A 22405-nucleotide genomic window follows, 5' to 3' on the forward strand; every position below is an offset into this window, starting at 1 on the left:
GAGATCTTTTTATAAGAGGAAATTACACATAGACATCCAGGATGTACATGAACAGAAGAAAGGTCCTTAAGAATACACCAAGTAGGGAGTCGGGCTGTAGCGCAGCGGGTTAAGCGCAGGTGGCGCAAAGCACAAGGACCGGCATAAGGATCCCGGTTCAAACCCCGGCTCCCCACCTGCAGGGGAGTCGCTTCACAGGCGGTGAAGCAGGTCTGCAGGTGTCTATCTTTCTCTCCTCCTCTCTGTCTTCCCCTCCTCTCTCCATTTCTCTCTGTCCTATCCAACAACGACAACAACAATAATAACTACAACAATAAAACAACAAGGGCAACAAAAGGGAATAAATAAATAAAATAAATATTAAAAAAAAAAAGAATACACCAAGTAGACAGCTATTTGTAAGTTAAACACAGAGGCCTCAGAAGAAATCAAACCTGTCAACACCTTGACCTTGGATATCTAGCACCCAAAACTGTAGAAAATAACTTTTCTGTTGTTTAAGCCACCACTTTTATGGTATTTTATTACGGTAGTGCCAGAAAACTAATATAACTCACATAAGTGGAATCAAACAGGATTTGTCTTTTTATTGGCTGTATTATTTCATTGTTTCATTTTGGGGGCTGTCTTTATTTATTAGTAATATAATGTCCTTGAAGTTCATATATGTTGTAGCATATGACAAAATGCCATTCTTTAAAAAAAAAACTGGATATTTATCATACTTATATAGCATAATATGTTGGTCCATTCATCTGTTCATGATTTTTTTGGCTGCACCCACCTCTTGGTTATTGTGAATAATGCTGTTAGAGCATGAGTTATACAAATACGTCTTACCAGCCCTATCTTCAATGACTCTGATATACCAAAAATGGTAATATTGATTGATATATTATAGTAGGTCTATTTTTAAAATTTAAAGAAACACCATAACAGTTGCATTGTTTAATAATCCCATTGGGAGAGTACACATGCTCCATTTTTTCCACATCCTAACCAACACCTGCAATTTACTGACTTTTAGGAGTCATTTCAATGGGTGGAATATCACCTACAGTGATATCTCACTGAGGTTTTGATTGGTATTTGCTTTGTATTTCTCTAATGAAGCATTTTTATTAATTCTGACTAAAATTCTTTGATGTTTAATTTACACCTAATAAATCAGGACAATTAATCTGACAATACCAAAAATTGATGAGGACAGACATTAAAAACCTACATCCTGCTTACAGCATTCTCTTTGGAAAATAATTTTCCATTACCTTGCAAAGTGAAGGTTCCCATTCCCTTTGATTCCTGTGATTCCACCCATGGGAACTCCATTGCTGCATGTTTTTCAAACCTTGGGTAACCACACTTTTGTGAGTGTTTATAACCTATATGCTAAGAGACACAATCAGAATGGCTTTTTTAAAGATTTTTAAAATATTTATTTATTCCCTTTTGTTGCCCTTGTTGTTTTATTGTTATAGTTATTATTGTTGTTGTTGTTGATGTCATTGTTGTTGGATAGGACAGAGAGAAATGGAGAGAGGAGGGGAAGACAGAGAGGGGGAGAGAAAGACAGACACCTGCAGACCTGCTTCACCGCTTGGGAATTGATTCCCCCGCAGGTGGGGAGCTGGGGGCTCAAACTGGGATCCTTAACACCAGTCTTGTGCTTTGTGTCACCTGCGCTTAACCCACTGTGCTACCGCCTGATTCCCCAGAATGGTTTTTGAACATTTGAAAGGTATTGTATTACTTGAGGAAATTTGTATTTTACAAATTTGAGTGTGTTTACTGGTTGAAGACACTAATTGCATTTTTTCTTTCTCTTTTTTAGCAAACATCTTTTTTATTTTTTTCTTTATTTGGGTGGATTAATGTTTTTTTGTCAACAATAAAATTATAGTAATAACAGTAGTTGGTCCATGTGTAACATTTCTCAGTTTTCCACATAATTCTCTAACCCCCCACCCCCGCTAAGTTCCTCCTCCACCATCATGTTCCAGGACCTGAACACTCGTCCCCACCCCAGTCTTTTACTTTGGTGCAATACAGCAATTCCGGTCCAAGTTCTGCTTTGTGTTTTCCCTTCTGTTCTTATTTTTCAACTTCCGTCTATGAGTCATCCCATATTTGTCCTACTTTTTTTGGCTTATCTCACTTGACTCCTCAAGCTCCACAAAAGATGAGGTGAAGGTGAATTCACCATTTTTAATAGCTGAATAGTATTCCGTTGTGGATGTATACCACAATTTTCTCAGCTGTTCATCTGTTGTTGGACACCTAGGTTGCCTCCAGATTTTGTCTATTACAAATTGTGCTGCTATGAGCATAGGTATATACAAATCTTTTTGGATGGGTGTGTTGGGTTCCTTAGGACATATCCCCAAGAGAGGAATTGTAAGGTCATAGGGCAGGTTCACTTCTAGCCTTCTGAGAGTTCTCAGACTGCTCTCCACAGGGGTTGGACCAATTGACATTCCCACCAGCAGTGCAGCAGGGTTCCTCTCAGCACTTGTTGCTATCGTTTCTGAAGCAAACATCTTTTTAAATTTTCTACTTATTTTTACTTATTGGATAGAGATAAATCAAGAGGGAATGTCGTTTTCGACGGGTTAGGTTGTTTTCGCCGGGCTGGCTTCACGGGCAGGTAACAGACGACCAGGGACTCATGGCTGGGTTGTAGGCAGTATCTCTTTATTCATGCAGGACGCAGCACAATCTAAGCCGAGCTAAGCTAAACTCAAGGTAAAGTACAGTACTACTCACAATGTTGTCTTTATATATACTTGCCAAGTAAGGTGGAAACAGGATGTGACATAGAGAGGGTGGAGAGAAAAGTGACTGGTGAAAATCAGAGTGTGACTAAGAAGGGATCAGGGTGTGACAAGGAGGGGGTGGAGCAGGCGAGAATCCTATCACTGAACCACAAATGCCCTGGAGGGAGGTGGAACTTGTTAACAGTGGTTATATAAATAGAATAGTGTTAAGCAGGGGGGATTTAAACCAAATGAAACAGAAGGGGTCTCATGCATACCAACAAGGGAAGGGAGAGACAGAGAGGGAGAGAGACAGAGAGATACCTGCAGCACTACTTCACTGCTCATGAAGTCCCCCCCTTTTGCAGGTAAGCTTAAACTTGGTTCCTTGAACATTGTGATGTGTGTACTACATTGCTGGTGGGGATGTAAACTGGTGAAACCCCTCTGGAGAACAGTATAGAGAATCCTTAAACAAATACATTAGAAATGTCCTATCACTCAGCAGTTCCACTACTAGGCATATACTCAAAAGCTATAACAACACTGATTTGAAGGGATATATGCATCCCCATGTTTATAGAGGCTTTATTCACAATAGAAAAAAAACCTGGTAGGGGCCGGGTGGTGGTGCACCTGGCTGAGCGCACATGTTACAATGCACAAGGACCCAGATTCAAGCCCCCAGTCCCCCACCTGCAGGGGGAAAGCTTTACGAGTTGTGGAGCAGGGCTGCAGGTCTTTCTCTGTCTCTCTCCCTCTCTCTCTCCCCCTTTCTCTCGGTTTCTGGCTGTCTCTATCCAATAAAGATAATAAAAAGGTGTTGTTTAAAGAAAAGAGAGAGAGAAAGAAAGAAAGAAAGAAAGAAAAGAAAAACCTGGAAACAACCAAAACCCCCTTCAACAGTTGACTGGATTCAAAAGTCATAGGACATATACTCAACAGAGTATTATGCAGCAATAAAAAGGGATAATACTGTGTCCTTTGGGACAAAGTAGATGGAATTAGAGAAGATGATGGTCAGTGAAGCAAGTAAGGAGGTGAAGGACAATGGAATGGTTTCACTCATGTGCAGAATATAAAGAATTGAACATGAAAGTGTGCATTCAACCAGTGTGACACCACTCAGTCCCACATAACTGCATTTCTCATACTATGATTAGCAAACTGTCAGAAAGCATTATATATTAGATTCTTCCACCCATTCACCAGGGTGTTCACAGCACTAGTGTTATAATAATAAATTGGAAATAAACAAAATGCTCAAACTTCTAAACTTGCAGTGTATGTATGAATCTTAGTAGCATCTCCTTAAGTAAAAAAAACTCACATATTTCATAAAATAAATTTCATTAAATAAAAAAATTTTTTAAAAATTTAAAATAAAAAACTCACATATTTCATAGCTTTATAAAATTTTAAATAGAATTTTATTATGTAATTAAATATTTAAGATTATTCAAACATTCACTTCAATATTTATGTAAATTTTTCTATTTTTATAAAGTTCAACACCCAGTAAAACAACAATACATTACTAAGAGATAAAACACAAAAAAAGACTAATAAATGCAAACAAATACAAAAAATTAGGACAGGGACATAGCATAGTGGTTATGTCAACAGTCTCATGTCAGGGGCTCTGAAGTCCCAGGTCGTATACCCCAGAGTTGAGCAGTGCTCTGGGGGAGGGGAAGAGAGAAAGAAAAAGAAAAGAAAGGAAAAAAAAAGAAAGGTAAATGACTTCGTAAAAAACAAACAAACAAAAACTGGCGGCGGGGCAGTAGCTCACTGGGTTAAGCGCACATGGCACTAAGCCCAAGGACAGGAGTAAGGATCCTGGTTTGAGCCCCTGGCTCCCCAACTGCAGGGGGTCGTTTCACAGGCAGTGAAGCAGGTATGCAGGTGTCTATCTTTCAGATCTTCTCCTCTCTGTCTTCCCCCTCCTTTCTCAGTCCTATCCAATAACAACAAAGGCAACAAAATGGAAAAAAAATGGCCTCCAGAAGCAGTGGATTCCTAGTGCAGGCACCGAGCCCCAGCCATAACCCTGGAGGCACAAAACAAAACAATTAGGAATACTTATAGTAGATGAATGAAATAGAGGAAAAATATTATGTTTTAGCTCTTAAGAGTATTCATGGATACTCAGTTTTAATCTATATTAAACATTAAGTTCATACATACATGCACATTTTACATTATTTCTAAAAACTCTTCTCAAGTTGTATATTGTCTTTTAGGACAGCAGTAGTGAGTCAACTTTCCCAAACAAAAACTGAATTTCCTGAAAAACAGGTTAAAAAGTTAAGCCAACAAAGGGGCTTATTCGTCAGTGAGCCAAAGGTCAATAGATATCATTTTATGTAAGAATTCCTTCCAGTTTCCTAAAGTCAGAGGAAAGATTAAGGGAGGGTCATAAACAGCGACATCACAGCTTAAATGTCAGAATTGTGGGCTTTTCTTGCATCTTCGGTCACAGAAAAAAAAAAAAAAAAAGACAACGAACTCACCAAACCTTGTTGGTAATATCTATACCCCAACCAAGTCTGTGTATCGTTGTATATTTCCACCCTGCAGGTGGGGTAGATAGCATAATGGTTATGCAAACAGTCTCCTGACTGAGGGTCCAAAGTCCCAGGTTCAGTGCCCTGTACCACCTAAACCTAGAGCTGAGCAGTGCTCTGGAAAGTAGAAAAGAGAAAGAAATACATAACAATGGAGTCAACTCAGGCGGTGCGCAGCGGGTTAAGAGCACTTGGCGCGAAGTGCAAGGACGGGCATAAGAATCTGGGTTCGAGCCCCGGCTCCCCACCTGCAGGGGAGTCGCTTCACAGGTGGTGAAGCAGGTCTGCAGGTGTCTATCTTTCTCTCCCCCTCTGTCTTCCCCTCCTCTCTCCATTTCTCTCTGTCCTATCCAACAACAGCGACATCAATAACAACAACAATAAAACAAGGGCAACAAAAGGGAATAATTATTTTTTAAAAAATACATAACAAATATTTATATCTATTTTTCTACCTTTTAATCCTGTGCTAAAACCCTAAGTATGGAAAGAGTAATTCATCTATTATCCTTCTCAAAGATTGTTAATTCAGAGATGGGATCAACTGTCATCACTTTCCTAACTTCCTTTCAATTATCTTGCATTAACTTATCCAAACTTGAATAATGCCTTACAAGAAACAAAATCAGCCGCAGTGAGGGGACAGAAATCTCCCATGAGAAATGGATTGTGGAAACTGGGGGGAGGGGGGGGGGAATTTCCAGTCGCAACTCTAAATCAATACGCAACTCTAAATCGATACGCTAAGGGAAACTTTCAGGGGCTCTTGATTTGTGAAATAACAGTAAAATTTAGTTCAGAAAAAAAAATAATAAAAGTGCCTTTTTAAAAAATAAAAATAGAGCCACTTCAGCAAAGCAGCCCAGAGATGGCGGCAAGGCGAAATCCTCTCTGGCCTCACATTTCCCACAAACCCCTCCGCGCGGCCCAGCTCGCCAAAACTGGCCCAGCCGGCCTATGTCCACTGCGCACGCGCGGCTCTACGTCACGCGCGTTCCCAGGCCTCAGTAGAGCTGGCAGGAGGGGCCCTGCCAGCTTCCGCCGCCGCGTCGCTTAGGGGCTCGGGCGGCGGGTTCGCGCTGCCTCCCCCGCCGCGGGGCAGCGGAGGGACGCGGGGCCAAGCTCAGGGCTCGCGGCGGCGCAGCCATGGGTCTGCGCCGAGCCGGGTGACAGCAGGAAGCCGAACGGCCCAGGCCCTGAGCACGTCTCTTCCGGGGGGCCTCGCCCTCCTGCTCGCGGGGCCGGGGCTCCTGCTGCCGCTGCTGGCGCTGCTGTTGGCGGCGGCCGCGGCCCGGATCATGTCGGGCCGCCGCTGCGCCGGCGGGGGCGCGGCCTGCGGGGGCGCAGCGGCCGAGGCGGTGGAGCCCGCCGCCCGCGAGCTGTTCGAGGCTTGTCGCAACGGGGACGTGGAGCGAGTCAAGAGGCTGGTGACGCCGGAGAAGGTGAACAGCCGCGACACGGCGGGCAGGAAGTCCACCCCGCTCCACTTCGCCGCAGGTAAGCGAGGCGGGCGCTGCCGCCTCTACCGAGACCTCACCTTGGTGCCCGGGGCCGCGGGCCCGGCTCTCCACCGGCCTTGACCTCTAGGTCCTGCTCTTGTCTCTGTGGAGAGGAGACTGGGGCAGGTGGGGGTGAGGGGGAGCAAGCGAGCTGCCCTCACTGCAAGGTTGATTCTTTTTTATTTCTTTATTGGGGGGTGGGGTTGGTGTTTTACAGTCAACAGTAAATACAATAGTTTGTACATGCATAGCATTTCCCAGTTTTCCACATAACGATACAACCCTCAGTAGATCCTCTGTCATCCTGTTCCAGGACCTGAACTCTTTTCCCCAGCCACCCACCCCAGAGTCTTTTACTTGGTGCAATACACCAACTCCAGTCTAGGTTCTGCTCAGCGTTTTCTCTTCTGATCTTGTATTTCAAATTCTACCTGTGAATGAGATCGCAAAGTTGATTCTTGCCGAGGGACTGTTGTTGTTGTTTGTTGTGGAGGGCTTTGTTTTGCATCAACAATACCTGCACCAACTTCCGGTACTGCTACCTTCCTGCTGCCTCTGCTCTGTGTGTGCCAGGAAGATGAGTGGATATCCTGGACCTGTGGTTGGAAAGGCCTGTTATCCCCCAAATCCGTGGCCTCGTTCAAGTTCCACCATCTGTTTTCCTCAGATCGGTCCTTTGGGATAAAGTCTTAAAAGTCTCGGTTACAATGCAGAGATGTGATTTGGTGTGTGTGTGTGATAAGGACAATCAGTCATTATTAGCAAGTTTCTGGAAATAGTAGAGTTTTCTTGGGGAGAGCTCAAACCCCGACTTAGCCTGACTTCAGTCGTGTAGCCGCGCGCACACTCATACCCAAGTCGAGACAGAAAATATAAAAGACCACAGAGGAGCTGGTGCATTAGATCTAGAATTTAAGTTGGAACTAAGCTTACCTCCTTTAGAGATATTTACCTGCTTCACTTTGTAATATCAAAAGTTCATTTTTTTAATTGAATTTGAAAGGAATAGAGACCAGACACTCAGTTTATTCTTTTAAATTCGGGGAAAGATCACAATGATAAAAATTTCAAGTGAGCATTACGTGATTGAAAATAAGGATAGATTTCCATATTTCTGTTAGCCCCTACCTTTTATTTTCTCTACTGCATGATTTCTGACATATATATATATATATATATATATATATATATATATATATATATGTATGCAAAAGGATACATTTTGAAGAATTCTCATTATCTTGGAATAGGAATGCTGAGCAAGAAATAAAAAAGCATGGGAAAGATTTCCCTGTTTACAGGCATTCTTCCCCTTTCTACCAATTGGAGATTTGTTTGTTTTAACCAGTTGGTTTTAAAATGTAAATATCACTGGGAGGTATGCTTTCTTAATCTGTTGTGATTTTGTTGGCTTCTCATTTGAGAAGTCTTTAAGGGAGAAGTATTGGGGAAACATTTGGGTGTGATAACTAGAAACAGCCTGTAGGTAGCAGGAAAGAAAAGAAGCAAAGTACTAAAGTCAAATCTCATCTGTTGGGCCATTTTGCCTCAGATTTTGGTCATTGGCGCTGCCTTTCCTCCATTTGGATTAACCTATCTGACCATACAGTCAACATTGAAACAACTGATTTGGCAAACTGTCTTAACCAACTGATACGTAATCCAAAGGGTAGTGTTACTTGAATTCTTCTCACTTGATCTGTAGGATAAAAATAACCAAGGAAGAAGGTCTTAGTTGCTCTCTTTCAGGAATTTGGTGTTATTAGTGTGTTCACCTCTGAAAATAGTAAGATATCAAGGCTTAAGATAATGGGATTATCAGTTTACTCACTAACCAAGTCACTAACCAAGTAATTTGTGCTTGCATTGGAGAGTAAGTTGGGGAAGGATTCTTTCTTTTTTTAAGCCTTTTCATGTTTGGAGGGTTGTCTTTTTTCTTCTTTCTCCTGCTCCTTCTACTCCTTTTCCTTCTCCTCTTTCTCCCTCTTCCTCCTCCTCCTCTAATTCTTCATCTTCTTCATCTTTACAGTGCAGTCATTGACACATGCATACAATTTGACTGTGCACCAAGCCCCCATAGTTTTCTTCCTCCCCTGCCTCCCCCTCCTTTCCCAGAGTCCTTTGCTTTGGTGCAATACACTATTTGGAGGATGAGGGCAGATTTTTTTGTTGTTGTTTTGCTTTTCAAGAAATAGGAATGGGAGATCTGTGCAGGGAAGTTAATCGTGACAAAAGGATATTTTAGGGAACAAAAATTACTTTCCTCAAAAAATATTTAGTTAGAAAATAACAAGGGCAACAAAAGGGAATAAATAAATATTTTAAAAATGTATTTAGTTCAATTCAAAGGATAGTTTCTTTTTTCTTTTTAAATATTTGTTTTACTTATTTATTCCCTTTTGTTGCCCTTGTTGTTTTTTTATTGTTGTAGTTATTGTTGTTGTCGTTGTTGGATAGGACAGAGAGAAATGGAGAGAGGAGGGGTAGACAGAGAGGAGGAGAGAAAGATAGACACCTGCAGACCTGCTTCACCGCCTGTGAAGCGACTCCCCTGCGGGTGGGGAGCCGGGGTTCGAACCCAGATCCTTATGCCAGTCCTTGTGCTTTGCGCCACCTGCGCTTAACCCGCGCTACTGCCTGACTCCCGATAGTTTCTTTTCAACCAACCTCAAAAGAGTTAAGTTCTTAAGTGGATGGGGGAAATAAAGGTCATCATAAGAATTTCTTTATTAGGTGTTTTTTTTTTTTTTATTACTGAACTGAATTACATTACTTCTACATAAGTATGCTTTTCTTATTTCTTGAAGTTATTTCTGGGGTGGGAGATAGCAAATTAGCTTTCATATCTGAGTCTTCAAGGTACTGGATTCAGTCCTCTGCGTCACTATAAGCCAGAGCTGAGCAGTACTCTGGTTTAAAGTAAAAAGTAATTTCTTGAGACCCTGGACATTACACAGTGGGTAGAGCGCCAGACTTCTATACATGAGGTTCCATCCCTATCCCAGGCGTTACATATGCTAGTGTTACTTTGGCTTCCTCTGTATCTATCTCTGTTCCTCTCTCCCCTTCCTCTCTCTTCCCTTTTTGCCTCCCCTCTTGTTAATAAGTCGTTTATAAGAGAAGTCATTTCTTTTTTTTTTTTTTTCCTCCAGGGTTATTGCTGGGCTCCGTGCCTGCACCATGAATCCACCGCTCCTGGAGGCCATTTTTCCCCCTTTTTGTTGCCCTAGTTGTTGCAGCCTCGTTGCGGTTATTATTGCCATTGTTGACCTTGCTTTGTTGTTGGATAGGACAGAGAGAAATGGAGAGAGGAGGGGAAGACAGAGAGAGAGGGGAGAGAAAGATAGACACCTGCAGACCTGCTTCACGGCCCGTGAAGCGACTCCCCTGCAGGTGGGGAGCTGGGGGCTCGAACTGGGATCCTTACGCTGGTCCCTGCGCTTTGCGCCACGTGCGCTTAACCCACTGCGCCACCGCCCCACTCCCAGGAGAAGTCATTTCTTATGAGAAAAAATTATTTTCTCTTCAATCCATCTGTCCCTTACCCTTGCCTCATCCCTACCCCCCTCACACACACATGATAGGAATGATTTTTTGGTGACACATCACAAAACTTGTAGTGGCACATTGCTGCTGGGGAGGCTACAGCTCTGATTTTGCTGAAGGCAATAGCACATGAAATTCTTGACTATAATCCACCCTAGAGTACAGATTTCAATAAAGGAAATTGCTCATTTGAACTTAGCTCTGAAAAATAAAGGAGAAAGAATCTTTGGGCAAAAAGTCATTGGTGGTCATTCTAACCAAAGGAAGAAGTACATAGCAGGGACCAGGAGATAGCTTATCTAGTAGAGTACACACTTAGAGTGTGAAGACTTGGCTTTGAGCCCCCAGCTACCACATAGGAGCACCATGCAAAGAGGAACCTTCATGAGTGGTGGAGCAGTATAGCAGTTCTGTTGTCTTATCTCTTTTCCCTCTATATTAAAGGGTGGTAAGAGATAGCTCACTGGTAGAGCACACACTTTACCATATAGAACCCAGATTTGACCCCCAGCCACCACATGGGAACTCCTGCATGGGAGCCGTGAAGAGGTGCTGTGGTGCCTCTTCTCTCTCACTCACTCTTTCACCTTCTAACTAAAAAAAAGTTCACTGGGAGTGGTGGAATTATCTAGGTGCAAAGCCCCAGTGAAAACCCTGACAGAGGAAAAAATATAAATAAAAGGAAGGAAAAAATACATAGAATTCTCTAAAATCAGCAATTAGTTATGGAGTTACAGAATTGTATGCCTTGAATCTTACGTATTCTTTGGGGATGTACAGAGAGATATTGTCTACTAGAGAAAAAATAAGTTATATATAAGGTTCAAGGAATTCTAATATAGAATAGTTAAAAAGATTACATATATACATATTACTTATTTATAAGTTATATAACACACTATGTATATATTTATTAATTTATTATTGGAGAATTACAAATTGAAATAGAACTTCCATTATGGAATTCCAGCTAAACAAGGTTAGCACTTATTTCACATTTGTAGTATGTTATATTACTGCCCTGTATAGTATGCTATTGAGCCATGTCCATTGAACTGTCAGCCTACACTTTGATTATTGAGTGTGTAAATTCATGGAAACAGGTTTTGGGTTTTCTTTTTATTTCAGAGGAGGGAAATGGAAGTGTGTTATCTGGAATTTATCAAACACCTATGAAAACAAGAATTACTCTAGAGGTGAGAGAAGAACAAAATTAGACAATGCTATTGTTTTCAATGTGTGGAAGACCCTATGTAAAAAATCCAATGGCTATGACTTGTGTGGTTTTCACAGTCAGAACTAAATCCAGGAAGCATTGATAGAAGGTTATAAGGAGGGGGTCGGGCGGCAGTGCAGCAGGTGAAGCACAAGGACCGGCATAAGGATCCGGGTTTGAGCTCCAGGCTCCCCACTTGAAGGGGAGTCACTTCACAGTGGTGAAGCAGGTCTGCAGGTGTCTTTCTCTCCCCCCTCGACTGCCTCCCCCCAGCTTGCCCTCCTCTCTCCATTTCTCTCTGTCCTATCCAGCAACAGTGACATCAATAACAACAATAATAATAGCTATAACAACGATGAAACAGATAAAACAAGGGCAACAAAAGGGGAAAAAATAGCCTCCAGGAGCAGTGGATTCCGAGCTCCAGCAATAATCCTAGAGGTTAAAAAAAAAAAAAAAAAGAAGGTTGTAAGGAGTCAGATTGCCTTGAACAATCTGCTTAGCAAATTGACTGGAAATGTTCGAGCGCTGGCTGAATTAGCATCTTTCTGAGATAGTGTAGTTTCTCCAAGGACCAAGTGGGTGGTGCACCTGGTTGAGTGAACATATTACAATGTGCAAGGACCTGGGTTTGAGCCCCTGCTCCCCACCTGCAACAGGGATGCTTCATAGGTTGTGAAGCAGGTCTGCAGGTGTCTGTCTCTCAGTTGCTCTCTGTCCTATCCAATAAAAAGGAAAAAAATGGCCTCGAAGAGCAGTGCATTCATCGTGCCAGCACCAAGCCCCAGCAGTAACCCTGGAGGAAAAAAAAATGTGGGAAGTACTTTTTATGTATCTTCGTAAAAAAGCAAAAGTAAATAGTAAATGAGAGGTTAAAATTACTATCCCCAAGAAAAATCTGACAAGAGCCCAACTAATATAATTGGAAGCTAAGAGCTGCTTGATTATGCATTCCCATCTCACAGTAGTCTTCTCTGCTTGGTGACATTTGTTGATATTTTCTTTCTGCACTTTTCTATCTGTCAAAGTCCTGTCTGATACCATCTTCTTTTTAGGTTGTCAGGATACTACCATAATTTCATATTGGATCAGTTGTTCTATCAGTGACCCACCCCACCTTTGGAGTAAAAGAGGGGAGCAGCATAGCTCTCAGTTAAACTTCCTAAAGTATTCTGTAGTGATGACTTCTGCATCACAGAGTTTTGGAAACCATTCAAATGAAAGCATGTTTTTAGTATAGCAGTAAAATATGAGTGTTAGCAGTTGTGATTGGAAAAATAGTCCCTGGGACTTATAGCACCTGGATTATAATAAAACTTGACAAGAGAAACTGAATTGACTGCTTTTTTTGGTAAATCAACTCCCGGTTCTCTATGAGGGTCATTTGCCTTTGCAACAGAGTATTAAATATGCATTAAACAAATGTTTGTCAAGTCCAGCTATATTACTAGATACTTAACTGCCCTTGGCCAATAAACAGAAATGGACAGGAAACAAGACTTTTCATAAAGTGACATAATTTGTTGATCATGAAGTGTTTTCCACATAATTCCGCTTTGTTTCATTGTCAGTACTTTATAGAGGATTCAAATTCAGTGTATAGTTTCTTCAGGAATTTTACACTGAGCAGCATTTAAAGATAAGTGCTCTTTCATAATTACAAAATAAACTACTGTGTATCCTGAGCATCCATGACCACTAGCTTTAGACTTGTACCTTTGTTTAAAAAAAAAGAAAAGAAAAGAAAAACTTTAGTATATGGAGATTGGTGTTGACACTAAGAATATGCCTCTTTGTGGTCTGGGAGGTGTCACAGTGATAAAGCTTTGGACTCTCAAGCATGAGGTCCCCAGTTTGTTCCCTGGCAGCACATGTGCAGAGTGATGTCTGGTTCTTTCTCTCTCCTCCCGTCTTTCTCATAAATAAGTAAAATCTTTAAAAATAATAATAATAATAAAAAAGAATATGCCTCTTCATGTTCTACCTGCTCGGTGAGAACATGACCAGAATATACCCTGCACAACGATTTTTTTTCTTCAACAAAACAAAAGCTCTTTAGACCATAAGAATTCAACAATGCTTAGCCTTCAGAGTTTGGGAAGTTAGTATCTTTAAGGTTTCACCAAACTCCCAGTAGTGGAAGATTTTCCAATTAGAAATGACTTTTTACTGACCTACCTCTAATTAATTCCTTTGAAGCCAAGAAGTGGCTTGAGACATTCAGATCTTTCATTTACTCCTTCAGGATACAACATGAACAGGCGAAGCGATCACTCACTAGATAGGGCTCGTGCCTTGCCATGCGTGCACCCAGTTTCAAGCCCCAACACACATGGGAAGTATGGTACCCAGGAAAGTTCTGGTGATGTGGTGTATATGACTGACTGACTGACTGTCACTATTGGAATGAAAAGGCAATCTGGAATAGTGAAATAGAGCACATATGAGGTCCACTTCCACCAGGGGCAAATAATAGCAGCATGGCCTCTGCTCAAATAGATCATTTACAATGTAATTGAAAACGTGCTGATCTCTGCTGTCAGTCTCCAGACTGGTTTCAGGCATGGTTTGTTTGTTTGTTTGTTTCCAAAAAAAAAAAAAAAAAAGCCTTAATGGTTAAGGAACAATGTTGATGCAAAACTGTAGGAATCAGTGTGTCTTGGACTATTCATAATTATGTAGCTATAATTGCTTAAATTTTCTCCCTGTATCTCCTCCTCAGACACTTCAATTTTGAAGTGTTTAGTCAGGCATGTTAGTACTGAAACTAGATTTTTTTTTCTATTTTTGTTTATTTATTATTGGGTAGATACAGAAATTTACAGGGGAGGAGAGATAGAGAGTGAGAGAGACAGAGAGACACCTGCAACCTTGCTTCACCACTCGTGAAGCTTTCCCCCTGCAGGTGGGGACTAGGGGCTTGAACCTAGGTTCCTGTGCACTGTAATGTGTGTGCTCAATCAGGTGCACCACCACCTGGGCCCTGAATCTAGATTTCTAAAACTCCAGATTTAAGCAAGCTTTTTGTCTTCCTAATGATTTGACTTGGAAAAATGCCCCCTCCCCCCTTAGTAAAACTAATTTATTTTAATGATAGAGACCTGACTACTACTAAGTTTGGCTTGGTACTAAGTTATATTGGTACCACAGATTGAGCCTAGGACCTCCAGACATCAGGCACAAAGATCTCATGTGCAGCCTCCACAGTGTCTTCCGAGTTGACGCTATCTCATGTCACAACTAAATTACTACGACTAATTTTTTTCCTTTTCTTTTTTTGTTATTTTATTTTACTATTTTTTAAATTTCTTTATTGGGGGATTAATAGTTTACAGTCAGTAGTAAAATACAATAGTTTGTACATGCATAACATTTCCCCATAACAGTACAAACCCCACTCGGCCCTCCTCTGCCATCATTACAACTAACTTCTTTTTTTTTTTTTTTTTTTTTTTTTACCAGAGCACTGCTCAGCTCTGGCTTATGGTGGTGCAGGGGATTAAACTTGGAGCCTCAGGACCGAGAGTCTCTTTGCATAACCAATATGCTATCTACCCTCCGCCCTACAACTAATTTCTATGCCTGCCCCACTCTCCTTTTTTAGGGGAAGTTAGCCCATTAGCCAATATTTTGATTATTTTAGTGTTGACCACGAAAGAAATGGTGGCCTTCTGCCAATGTCCATGTCCAGTGGAGAAGCAATTAGGGAAGCCAGTCCTTCCACGTTCTGCACCCCATAATGATCCTGGGTCCATACTCTCACAGGGATAAAGAATAGGGAAGCTTCCGATGGAGGGGATGAGACACAGAACTCTCATGGTAGGAATTTTATGGAATTGTACCCCTGTTATCTTATAATCTTGTTAATAATTATTAAATAATTAGTAAAAATAATAATAATAAAGAAATAGTGGTCCTTTTAAAAGTATTTGAGTACGTAGAGTAACTTTTCAAAGAGTTAATGTTACTACTTTATTTTTTTCTGATTTCTTTTGTCTTTCCAAACTAAAAGGAAACTGACTCATAGTTCGAAAAGGAAAAAACAACGTAAAATAAAGTTTGAGAAAAAGGGAAAGACCGGTCTATGCAGCACGGCTTTTAGGTCATGGCATAATGGTTATGCAGAGAGACTCTCATGCCTGAGGCTCCAAAGTCCGAGGTGCAGGTCCTCTCCCCCCACACACGCCACCCACCACCATAAGCCAAAGCTGAGCAGTGCTCTGAGGAAGGAAGGAAAAGGAGAAGGGAAAGGAAAGGAAGAAGGGAGAGCAAGAGGAAATTAGTAGGGGTAAGGCAGGTAGTGGCACACTTCGTAGAGCACACATATTACCATATGCAAGGACCCAGGTCAAGCCCCAAGTCCCCACCTGTGGGGGGGAAGCTTCATGAATGGGAAAGCAGTGCTGAAGGTGAATCTCTGTTTCTCTGTGTATGTATGTGTATACATACATACACACACACACACATTCATCTATCTACCCCAGCCATCTCGATTCCTCTGTCTCTACCCAATAACTAAGTGAATAAAAAAAGCATATTTTTAAAAGAAGATGGGAAGTCAATGACTTATTATAAAGAGAAGTATGATAAAGGAGCAGAGTGAAAATGAGATACCCAGTTAGGAGACTCATTGGAAAATTCAAGTTGAAAACATGGGTGATTCAGTTAAGGCATTATCAGTGGAAAATGGAGAGAAATGTTGAAATTTGTTGACTTTAAAGTGTCTTTGAATTACCCAAGTAGAGGGAGTCAGGTGGTGGCACAGCAGGTTAAGCGCACATGGCGCAAAAGCTCAAGGACCAGAGTAAAGATCCTGGTTCGAGCCGCGACTCTCCACCTGCAGGGAAGTCTCTTCACAAGCGGTGAAGCAGGTCTGCAGGTGTCTTTCTCTCCCCCTCTGTCTTCCCCTCCTCTCTCCATTTCTCTCTATCCTGTCCAATAACATCAACAACAATTTAAAAAATATGTTCAAGTAGATAAATGTCCAGTAAACAATCTGGAATTCAGGTAAAAAAAAGCTAGACTAGAATTTTTTCTTTCTTTTTTTATTGCCACCAGGATTATCAGTGGAGTTTGGTGAATTCAAACCATATGAATCCACCTTTATTTATTTATTTATTTATTTTAGGGCAGAGAAAAATAGGCACCTTCAGACCTGCTTCACCACTCGTGAAGCCCCGCCCGCCGCGCGCGCAGGTAGGGAGCAAGAGGCTTGAGCCCAGGCTGCCATCACCTGGTACTCTAGATTGGAAATTTTAATTTGGAGTTTGTATAGTCTAGGTGGTGCTTAAGTCCACAGAGATAGATTAGGTAACCTAGAAAGAATAGGATAGAAAATTGAGTTCCTTTGGTCTGGGAGATAAGGCTTTGGACTCTCAAGCATGAGGTCCCTAGTTCAGTCCCCAGCAGCACATGTACCAGAGTGATGTCTGGTTCTTTCTCTCCTATGATTTCTCATGAATAAATAAATAAAATCTTTTAAAAAAATTAGTCATGCTTTAAAAAAAAAAGAAAGAAAAATTGAGTTCTTCCATTCTTTCCTTTCTCTCTCCCTTTCTTTTGTCTCTTTCCCACTAACTAAATAAATAAAATATTAAAAAAAGAAAATTGAGTCTTGGGGAATCCCAAAGTTTATATTTTGGTTAGAAGCTGCAAGATTCTTCTCCAGGGAAATAAGACTTCTCCAAATCTTAAGCATCTGATTTTCTTCCACAGACATATTTCATCCAAAGCCTTCCCCATTTAAGTTAATGCCATCTATACTCATCCATGTCTCAATTCTAAAACTTTAGTGTTGTTTGTGACTCCTCTCACCATTTCACTCTTAGCCTCAATCCCACATCTAATCCACAAGAAACTAAGCTGCTATTTCTCTCCTAGGGGGTTACCCAGAGGAAGCAAAAACATCTATCCAAAAAGATCTTTGTACAACTGGTTACAGCTAAAACTTGAAAGAACCCAGATGCCCAATGACAGATGAGTAGCTAAGAAAGCTTTGGGAGACTCAGGGCAGTAGCGGGTTAAGCGCATGTGGTGCAAAGCGCAAGGACCAGCATAAGGATCCAGGTTCAAGCCCCCAGCTCCCCACCTGCAGAGTCGCTTCACAGGCGGTGAAGCAGGTCTGCAGGTGTCTTATCTTTCTCTCCCCTCTGTCTTCCCCTCCTCTCTCCATTTCTCTCCTATCCAACAATGACAACGTCTATAACAACTACAACAATAAAAAGGGGGGGCAACAAAAGGGAAAATAAATAAGTATAAAAAATTTAATAAAAAAGAAAGCTTTGGTATATATACACACAGAAATACTATTCAGCTATTAAAAAATGATGAGGTCATCTCCTTGACCTCATCTTGGATGTAATTTGTGTTAAAAGAGATAAGCCAAAAAGAGGACAGATACTGGGTGATCTTACTTATAGGGCAGAACTTACAAATGAACCAAGAATATCAGGAATGTCATGGAAATTTTAGAGAGCATGTTTCAGTTAGAAAATATTTGCTTTGTGGTCCGGGAGGTGGTGCAGTGATAAAGCTTTGGACTTTCAGGCATGAGGTCCTGAGTTCAATCCCCGGCAGCACATGTGCCAGAGTGATGTCTGGTTCTTTCTCTCTCCTCCTATCTTTCTCATTAATAAGTAAAATCTTTAAAAAAAAAAAAAAAAAGAAAGAAAAGAAAATAATGTGTGTGCTCAACCAGGTGCGCCACCTCCTGCTCCCCTTAGTGATATTTTTTAGACTACCTTTACATCAATGAATTTTTGAATTGTTGAGTTTTCTTTTTTTAAATATTTATTTATTCCCTTTTGTTGCCCTTGTTTTATTGTTGTAGTTATTCTTGTTGTTGTCGTTGTTGGATAGGACAGAGAGAAATGGAGAGAGGAGGGGAAGACAGAGGGGGAAAGAAAGATAGACACCTGCAGACCTGCTTCAAGGCCTATGAAGCGACTCCCCTGCAGGTGGGGAGCCGGGGCCTGGAACCGGGATCCTTATGCCAGCCCTTGCATTTTGCGCCTGGTGTGCTTAACCTGCTGCGCTACTGCCCAACTCCCGAATTGTTGAGTTTTCTGTTTCTCCCTACAAATGCTTCATCATGGCGTCTGCTTATTGCTGCAAAGTGATGTATTTTCTTTAGAAAACTTAAATGTGGATAATTTGTTTTCTCCTAGGTTTTGGACGTAAAGATGTAGTTGAATACTTGCTTCAGAATGGTGCAAATGTCCAAGCACGTGATGATGGGGGCCTTATTCCTCTTCACAATGCATGTTCTTTTGGTCATGCTGAAGTAGTCAATCTCCTTTTGCTACGTGGTGCAGACCCAAATGCTCGTGATAATTGGAATTACACTCCTCTCCATGAAGCTGCAATTAAAGGAAAGATTGATGTTTGCATCGGTAAGACTATTTATTTTCCAAATTATTGTAAAAGAGTTTGTAACTTTACTGAATACAGATTTGATTCATTTGTTAATATAATAAAATTTGAATATGTAAGAACCTAGTGGTTTAACCTAACTGCTATATACTGAAAGTGTATTCCTTGAGGAATAGAATGCAGTGAGTTTTCATCCTTTTATTCTAATATTGATGAAAAAAAAATTCAGTCTGGTCAAGGCCACTGTCTGTGTGGAATTTATATGTTCTACCCATGCCTGCATTAGTTTTCTTATGGTAATCCAGCTTCCTACAACATCCCAAGGATATATACACAGGAGATTCATTGGCATGTCATCTAAACTTGTCACAGGTTTTTTTTTATTTGTTTGTTTTTTGTGGGGAGAGAAGACAGACATCTGCAGCACAAGGGTTTCCTGTCCAGAATGTGTGCCTACCTTGTGCCCTGGGAGCTACTGGATAGACCCTGACTATTGATGACCCTATCTTGTAAGAAGTTCTGAAAATGAATGAGTGGATAGATACAGATTTAGTATTATAAGTGGCTAGAATGTAGGAAATAGTAGAAGAAGGATTGAAGGAGTCAGGTGGTAGCACAGCGGGTTAAGCACACATGGCACAAAGCACAAGGACCGGCATGAGGATCCCGGTTCGAGCCCCCAGCTCCCCACCTTCAGGGGAGTCACTTCACAAGCAGTGAAGCAGGTCTGCAGATGTCTGTCTTTTTCTTCCCCTCTCTGTCTTCCGCTCCTCTTTCCATTTCTCTCTGTCCTATCTAACAACATCAATAACAACAACAATAATAACTACAACAATAAAGCAACAAGGGCAACAAAAGGGAATAAATAATTTTTTTTTTTTTAAAAGATTTCCTGGTCTGATTTTTGAAGGTAAGGATATTTGTGAAATGATTGGCAAGAAATTAGGCAAAACAAGAAAAAAAATAGAGAGAGAAGGAATGAATAAATAGTAGTAAGGGGAGTATTTATAAACAGTTTAAACAGTTTCAAATTCTAACTTAAGGGGCATGATATATATATTGTGTAGAATTATTGAAGATCTCTAAGGAGGGTCCAATTTGTTTGGTATGAGTATATACTTTAGAAAGAGTGTGTTGATAAAGGAACTAAGTAGGATGGATGGCATCTCAGAGACTAGTCAGAAAACTGTAGGTGAGAAAAAAATGAAGACATGAACTACAGTTGTTACAGAAAAATAGAAATGGCAGAATAAATAAAGAGCTATTTGATTCTGTAATTTAAAAATATAAAAAAAATATAAAAAAGAAAAAACAAAATTTCAAAAAAAGCTATTTGAAGGAAAAACTATCAGTTATTTGCAACATTTAAATAAGATAATATTTTCCTGTATTTTTAAAAAAATATTTATTCCCCTTTGTTGCCCTTGTTTTTTGTTGTTGTGTCATTATTGTTATTGATGTCATCATTGTTGAATAGGACAGAGAAATGGAGAGAGGAGGGGAAGACAGAGGGGGAAAGAAAGACAGACACCTGTAGACCTGCTTCAACGCTTGTGAAGCGACTCCCCTGCAGGTGGGAGGCAGGGGCTTGAACTGGGATTCTTACGCAGGTTCTTGTGCTTTGCACCACCTGCGCTTAAACCACTGCGCTACCGCCTGACTCCCCCCTTGCCTGTATTATTATGTGGAAAAACTGAGAAATGTTATGTATGTACAAACTATTGTATTTACTGGTGACTGTAAGACATTAATCCCCCAATAAAGGGAAAAAATGTTTATATATATATTTGCCTGACAGGTTGGTCACCACAGCAGAAAATGATGTGTAAGGCTATATGACAGTTTTCATTAACCTGGCATAAACTTTTCTGAATCTAACAAAAGTTAGTTTTTAACCCATTGCCACCTAGCTCCATTTTCCTGTGCAAAATAGACTTTTGAAACCCTTGAGCCAGATAGGAAGCCAGTCTGTGAAAAATTTAGAGGCTCTGTGCTTGGACTTAAATTGTTCTGTCTCCAAAACCCCAAATCACTATACTCATGTCACCGTAATTTCTAATTTTGTTGGGTAATTTATGAAAATAGAAAAAAGATTTCCTGATAACCTCTTCCCCATTCTCCTTTTTCATGTATTAACTTATTTTGCTTCTAACCCTTTCCTGGTACTTGAGTCCTAAACATAAATACTTAGCTTTAATAATGTAGGATTTTCTAAATAACAGGTATATATTTCCATTGTTCAAGAGCTAAAAACTTGTTAGGACTAGTCCAAATAGGTGTGCTGCAAGGTGAAAATAAGTGCCAGATTTAAAAGACTTAGTTATTAAAAATTAAAATAAAAGAGGAATTCAAGGTATTTCATTGATTTTTACATTGGTTACAGTATAAATGTAGATAATGCAATGTTTTGTGGATATTGGGTTAAATCAAAAGCATTTAAGTTAACTTGATTTATCTTTTCAATGTGGTTACTAGAAAACTTTTAATTACATACTGAAACATGTATATTTCATATAAATTTATTGTTCGATATCACTAACATGGGAAAACATTCACCCACCAAGGAACAGAAGTTGTACCTCCTTCCTGCATGTGCTTGCTTATTTTCCCACAGCACCTTAATTATAGAGTATGCTGCGATATCTTTATATATCTTTATATAGCTTGTAACAGTACAGAGTATAGTGGGGGGAACCTCATTGAGTTACAATGTAGCCATTTTGATTTGGAGTTTATTAATCTAGAAAGAGTTTTTTGCATTTTTTGCTTGTTTGCTTCTAAGAATTTACTTGTGTGGTTTTATTTTTAAACACTTATTTTTTAAAATTTTTTATCTTTATTTATTGGATAGAGATAGCTTGAAACTGAAAGGAAAGGGGAGACCAAGAGGGAGAGAAGCTTCACCATTTGTGAAGCTTTCCCCTTGCAGATGGGGACTGGGAGCTCACACCCAGGTCTTTGTGCATTATAACATGTGCACTCAACCAGGTGTACCATCACCTAGCTCCCCTGTGTGGCTTTATTTTTAATCCTACAGATACTCATTCCTGGATTACCCATAATCTTGGAAAGTTCTTTTCTTTTTTTCTTTTTTGTAATGATAGAGCAATATTTCTAACATAGTGCTTATTTGAATGAGAAAACAAATTATCAAGTGAACTTGCCATTTGTTTCCTTATATTCATTCCTTTTTTTTCATTCTTGGTCACTTGTCTAAATAGCAAAAGAAAATCTGACTTTGACCTTAGGAGACATTAGTGTTGCTTGCTGTTTTGCAGTGCTCTTACAACATGGAGCTGAGCCAACCATTCGAAATACAGATGGAAGAACAGCATTAGATTTAGCAGACCCATCTGCCAAAGCAGTGCTGACTGGTAAGTCTCTGTACTCTTGAGTATTCCAGGAAGAATATTAAAAAGGAAGCTTGCTACATAGACCATTGTCTTACTACAG

The 22405-nt window shown here is 40.4% G+C and overlaps 1 protein-coding gene across 2 annotated transcripts in view; it reads left to right on the top strand.

Annotated features, from left to right (window-relative positions):
- The first annotated feature begins 6244 nt into the window (after positions 1–6244).
- Positions 6245–22405, top strand: part of TNKS2 (tankyrase 2) — a 76128-nt gene continuing 59967 nt past the window's right edge. The window contains exons 1-3 of one of the 2 annotated variants that reach the window (XM_007516803.3): positions 6245–6817; positions 18748–18972; positions 22231–22326. In XM_007516803.3, coding sequence (XP_007516865.1) covers positions 6619–6817; positions 18748–18972; positions 22231–22326 — 520 coding nt within the window. In that variant the 5' untranslated portion in view covers positions 6245–6618. The remainder of the gene's footprint in view (positions 6818–18747; positions 18973–22230; positions 22327–22405) is intronic. The other variant, XM_060191926.1, reaches the window with a different exon arrangement.

The sequence above is a fragment of the Erinaceus europaeus genome, chromosome 1, assembly GCF_950295315.1.
Source record: "Erinaceus europaeus chromosome 1, mEriEur2.1, whole genome shotgun sequence".
NCBI classification, from domain to species: domain Eukaryota; kingdom Metazoa; phylum Chordata; class Mammalia; order Eulipotyphla; family Erinaceidae; genus Erinaceus; species Erinaceus europaeus.